The sequence below is a fragment of the Lemur catta genome, chromosome 3 (genome assembly GCF_020740605.2).
Source record: "Lemur catta isolate mLemCat1 chromosome 3, mLemCat1.pri, whole genome shotgun sequence".
Lineage (NCBI taxonomy): Eukaryota > Metazoa > Chordata > Mammalia > Primates > Lemuridae > Lemur > Lemur catta.
The window spans coordinates 91,707,002-91,713,001 of record NC_059130.1 but is presented as its reverse complement, the minus strand read 5'-3'; the positions used below and the strand labels follow the sequence as shown (position 1 = coordinate 91,713,001).

The following is a 6,000-nucleotide window of genomic DNA, read 5'->3' as shown; positions in this document are numbered from 1 at the left end:
GCAGCTTACTATTTATTTGTGACAGCAAAGCAATAACCTCATCCTTGGCATTATTTCAAATTATAAATTCAGATCTCCCGTGATTGAGGACTATCCCACTTAAAATACGCCACCCCGGAAGGTTGTGAGCAGTCTTCCTGAATGAAGGCGTGCTCCCCGAGGTAACCGGTTAGAAATCCGCGGACACGCGCCTGCCGCCTCTCCCACTGCGCTTCCTCCTTCCCGGGAAGCGGGAGCGTCGCCGAGGGCCCGGAGGGGCGGGAGCTGGCTGATCGACCCCCCGCCAGATCCCCGCTGGAGAAAGCTCTCACTCTCCTACCCGGAGACCGCCGGCACCCGCAGCTGCGCCCAGCGATGGAGTCCTCCTGGCTGGAGATGCGCTGGGCGCGGCCTTTCTACCTGGCGTTCGTGTTCTGCCTGTCCCTGGCGCTGCTGCAGGCCGTCAAGCTCTACCTGCGGAGGCAGCGGCTGCTGCGGGACCTGCGCGCCTTCCCTGCGCCCCCCACCCACTGGTTCCACGGGCACCAGAAGGTAGATGGAAGGGAAGGGCGGAGGACCGCGCTGCAGAGGAAGGCGGCGGGCAAGGCGGCTGCTGCCTTCCCTCCCTCGGGACCCTGTGTCCTGCACAGCCCTGTCTAGCCCAGCCTGTGGCTCTCAGCATCTTTTCATTACTCTAGACTTGCTCTCCCGAAGCCCTGCAGGGGAAGATCACTAGTGAGGAAGCTCTGGGGGCTGGGAGAGCGCTATTTAAAGAGCCTGAATATTGAAAAAGAGAACAAGGTGTAACTCAGGTCTGCCTCCAATTGTTCCACCAATCTCTTGTATTTATACAGTGAATTGTAAAAAGCCTTCTACATGTATTGCTTAAAAAATAGTATGTTATTCTAAATACGTATAATTACAGAAAATATGCAAAATTGGACACAATAGTTGGCATCCTTAGTCCATTCTTATCAGAGAAAATTAACTTTCTTTTCTTAAGATTCTTGTGAAGTAGGGAGTGGCCCCAGCCAGCCACTCAAGAAATATTGATTGATGGAAATTTGTAGAGAGAGACTGTTACCTTTTGATATCTCCTGTTCTCCAAATCTACTCTCACCCCGATTCATTTTTTTTATTCATTCAGCCAACTCTGGGTGGCAGCTGTGTGATAGGTGCTAGGATCACAAAAAGAAGGTGGGTCCCTGCCCTCCAGGGGCCCAAGGCAGGTGTGGACTTAGGCCACAAAGAGGAAATGAAAATATAGGGTGATGAGTGCTTTAGCAGAGGCCTAGTGTGCCTGTCTGCCTGAGGGAGGAAAGAAAGGCTGTGAGGGGCTGAGCAGAACCTCAAAGGACCAGCAGTGTGGGGAGGGTGTTCCCAGAAGAGATACTGCAGGATCCTTGGGCTCCTCCACTGCCTAGTCCTCCTGCCCTAAAGCAACCGCTTTCCACTTTTATCGATCTCTTCTGGTATTTAAATCCTTCCTTGTAAAATAATATTACTACATTGCATTTATTAATTTACTAATTTTAGACATCCATCTATGAACTTCTATATGACAAGTAACCACTTACACCTCATCTTCCACTGTCCCAATACAGTTATATCAAATTTTTTAATTAAACTGAAAAATTAGTATTTGTATTATTTTGATTATTTACTGCTGATCTAAATAGTCCCCTTTGATTTTGTTCCTTTTCTCATAGAGCTTTCCCCCACCCCCATGGTATTGTTAACTTCCTCCTTTTCTCATCTGCTTAGTTTTTCAATATCTGTCACTATCTTTTTCCAAATGCTCTATTGGATCTGTCAAACACATCTCAGTAATCTTTCCAAATATTCAAGCATATCAATTAATCCATCAGTCCATATGCTTCTCTGGAAGTATTTTTCCCACAGACTTCTCCTGTTCCAATCAGGACTGATTTTTTTTTTATTTCAGCTTATTATGGGGGTACAAATGTTTAGGTTACGTATATTGTCCTTGCCCCACCCCCCGAGTCAGAGCTTCAAACGTGTCCATCCCCCAGATGGTGTGCTCGATGTATATAGCAGCACAATTCACAATTCCAAAGATGTGGAAACAACCCAAGTGCCCATCAATACATGAGTGGATTAATCAAATGAGGACTGATTGTTTTTTAGGCCTGGTGTACAGACATTGCCCGAGCCTTCCCTCTCATTGATGCTGTCCTGTGTTATATATATCTCCTGTCTCCTGGATACTGTCCTCTTTTGTTTCCATTGAATTGGTTTGGGATCCTTGTCAAAAATCAATTGACTATATACTCGATGATCTTGAGGTGTAAAAAAAAAAATCGATTGACCATACACGTGAAGGTCTATTTCTGGATTTTCAATTCTATCCATTCATCTATGTCTGTCCTCATGCCGGTACCACACTGTTGCTTTGTAGTAAGCTTTAAAATCAGGAAGTGTAAATCCTCCCACTTTGTTCTTTTGCAAGATTATTTTGGCTATTCTGGATCCTTGAGTTTCTATACGAATTTTTGGATCAGTCTGTCAACTTCTACAAAGAAACCAGCTGGGATTGTGATAGGGATTGTATTGAATCTGTGGATCCATTTAGGGAGTATTGCCATCTTAACAATATTAAGTTTTTTGATTCATGAACATGGGATGACTTTCCATTTATTTAGGTCTTCTTTAATAATTTTAATAGTATTGTGTAGTTTTCAGAGTATGAGTTTTACGTTTCTTTTGTTAAATTTATTGAGTGTTTTATTCTTTTTGATACTATTGTGTCTTAATTTCATTTCAGATTATTTATTGCATTCATAGTGTTTTAAAGTCTATATTCCCTCTTGACTGTCACTAAATTATTTTTCAGTATGTGTTTCAAAGAAGCCTTTATCAGAATTTTGCAGATTAGAGATGGCTGACATATCAAACTGTCTAATATGACCAACCCATTTAACCAGGTCATGTTCCTTCTGATGGTTCACCACTCAGGAAGTCACAAGGAAAGGATGAAACTGTTTTACACAGACAGTAACATTTTTATTGACACATAATAGTTGTGCATATTTATGGAGGCACGTGTGATATTTTGATGCATTTATACAGCATGTAATGATCAAAGCAGGGTATTTAGAGTATCCATCTCTCAAACATTTAAAATCTCTTTGTTTTGGGAATATTTCAAATCTTCTTGTTATTTTGAAATATGCAATAAATTATTAACTATAGTCGTCCTACTGTGCTATTGAGCACTGAAACTTAATCCTTCTATCTAAAGACAATACCATTTTAAGTATAGTCATGAGGTTCCAGAAGGAAAAAGTAGGGGGTAGGGGGTTCCCTATAAGATGAGGGATTCAATTCCTTTCTTTGTTCTAGTCATACTTGTCTCTTCACTGTTCCTCAAACACGCCAAGGATTTTCCTCCCTCAGAACTTTGAACATGCTCATCTTTGGTTAAAATGCTCCCCCTGCAATTTATTCAGGCCTGAGGACAAATGTCACCTCCTGAAAGAGGCTTATCCTGACCACTCAAATCAAAATAGGACCTCCAGTACTGTTTTTCTCCTAACCCTATTTTTATTATCTTGGCCCTTATCCTTCTCTGACACTATAGTGTGTAGTCTTTTGCTTGTTGGTTTATTATCCACCCCCCCTAATAAAATATAAAATCTGTGAGGAGAGGGTCTTTGTTTACCACTATAGACTCAGTGCTTGGTATGGTTCCTGGTGCACAGTAGGTGCTCAATAAATACTTTGTCAAATGCTTAAATATATTAAGTGCTAAGTAAATTCCTTCATTCAGAGATCTATTGGCTGCATAGAATAGGCCAGGTAGTTTGACATGTATTCAGTAGGTCAATGAATCCCAGCCAGGCTGTGGACCTAGGGTGTATATATGCTGGTGTGACTCTGTGTGTGTATGTGAGTATACTTGGATGTAATGCAGGGAACATCTGTCTAGCTAAGTGTTAAAGCACCTGGGCTCTAGAGTTGAACCTGAGTTTGAGCCCTACTTCCGTTTGCCAACTGTACGACCTTGGGCAGATTACCTAACCTAGTCTCTAAAGCTCAATTTCCTCATCTGTAAAATGGAGATTATAGTGGTATCTACTTCATAGGGTTCCTGATGTAAATATTAAATAACATAAAACATGGAAATCACTTAGCAGCACCTAGCTCTTAGCAGTGCTTGATAAATATTAGCTATTACTATTTTAGGGGCACTATGCATTTTCTGAACATTTCTGAACAATGTTTTTCCTAAATATGTGTAATACCCATTTTTAAATATATTTAGGTATTGCTATGGGGATGAAGCAATAGAACTTAAATATATCACAGGATTTAAAATAGCTTTCTGTCCTTTCTATCCAGTCAAGGGTTGTGAAAAGTGTAACCAAATACTTTCATGTGGCTGGGGGTATCCATGACAATTTTTGACCTAAACAAAAAATCCTCATATTAAGTTATAATTCCCATGAGAGCAAAGATCTTGCCTTTCTTATATTTCAGTGTATCTTTATCACCTGATACATGTAATAAGTACTCAATAAATACTTGTTTGTTTATTGTTTATGAATGAATACATGAAAACATAGTCACACTATTGGAAACCACCACTAGGGTAGTGAGTGGGCACTTGTCACTGGCTTGGTTATGGTAGTGTTAGCCAAAAACAGTCTGCAGCATTTCAGGAAATAGATTTCAAGAGTCTCAACCTTTCAGTGGCCTTACTAGCCAAAGAACACTTTGTGGGTACAGATTGCTAAGTGATAACAGAGGAAAGTGGAAGCCAGAGTTTTCTACCTCTACTCAGGCTAAGAACAGGAGAAAGAGTTTGCCAGCCTTAAGGTTGCTTTGCAGGTACGGACCCGCACAATGTTGTTTAAGTGTATAGATGGGCGCACTGAAACACACACATATGGGTGCCCTGTCCTTTACATGAGAAGCAAATGTAAATGAATCTTATTTTCAGCGACTTAGAGGAACTGTTTAAGTGAGCCATTAGTGATCTGCTTACAAAAGTAAAAAGTCCTTCTCTTATAGTAGTATTTGCGCTCTCATTTGTAGATGTTGGAAGCTGAGAGTTTTGTATTTGAGTTTGCTTCAAGCTTTACACATCTGGGTAAATGGACCTTCTACTGTTACAGGGAGAAAATTTTGGATTTTCTTTGTAGATGGAGTTGGCAGGTTTTTAGAGAGAAGCATTTACAATTAAGTCATGAGAAAGCATCACTGATTGGAACAGAGAGAAGGACTGTTGAGCTGAATGGTGGGCCATGTTCAATTACTAACAGTTAGTTTCCCACATAGGAAAGGAATCTTTTTAACCTCCAGACCCACTCCTAATCTGAGTGTGATGTTAGCAGGCAAGGCAAAGTGCGACTCAGCTCACTTCTCCCTCTGTTGGGAAAACAGCTCACAGTTTAAGTTTTTGACAGTGACTCAGTCTGGGGATACAACATATGTTTATACTGAGAAGATAAATACACTAACCTTATTTAGAAAATTATCCCTCAAGCTTAGAAATCCCAAAGAAAGCATGTTCACTCACTTCCAGAAAAAGGGTCAGGCTCTGAGCTTATCCTGTGCAACCTTAACCAGGCCCTAAATGCAGCTTGTGTCTATAAGAAGAGACAAGTCCAGCCTGACTGGTTCTCTAATCTCCTTTCCTTTTTCCACTGCAGATTTTTCAAGACAATAAAATGGAGAAGATAGAGGAGATTGTTGAAAAATATCCTCGTGCCTTCCCTTGCTGGATTGGGCCTTTTCAGGCATTTTTCTGCATCTATGACCCAGAATATGCAAAGACATTTCTGAGCAGAACAGGTAAGAAAAGAGGCAAATCTCTGGGATCTAATCCTCCTGGGAGTGAAATGCACAGAACTCACCGGCAAGATTCTGAAGCAAAGATTAGTATTGGGCCTTAAAGAGACACTGGAGCAAGTATAGTTCCCCACAAATATTGAAGGGGCTTCCCATGTCCTCCTCAGTCCTTTGTCTCATTCAGGACCCCATGGGTCCTTTGAGGTC

General features: G+C 41.4%; 1 protein-coding gene across 1 annotated transcript in view; it reads left to right on the top strand.

Moving 5' to 3' along the window:
* Positions 1–240: 240 nt before the first annotated feature.
* The window catches only part of LOC123634165 (cytochrome P450 4X1), a 32,189-nt gene continuing 26,429 nt past the window's right edge, over positions 241–6,000 (top strand). The window contains exons 1-2 of the mRNA XM_045545477.1: positions 241–531; positions 5,655–5,796. Coding sequence (XP_045401433.1) covers positions 355–531; positions 5,655–5,796 — 319 coding nt within the window. The 5' untranslated portion in view covers positions 241–354. The remainder of the gene's footprint in view (positions 532–5,654; positions 5,797–6,000) is intronic.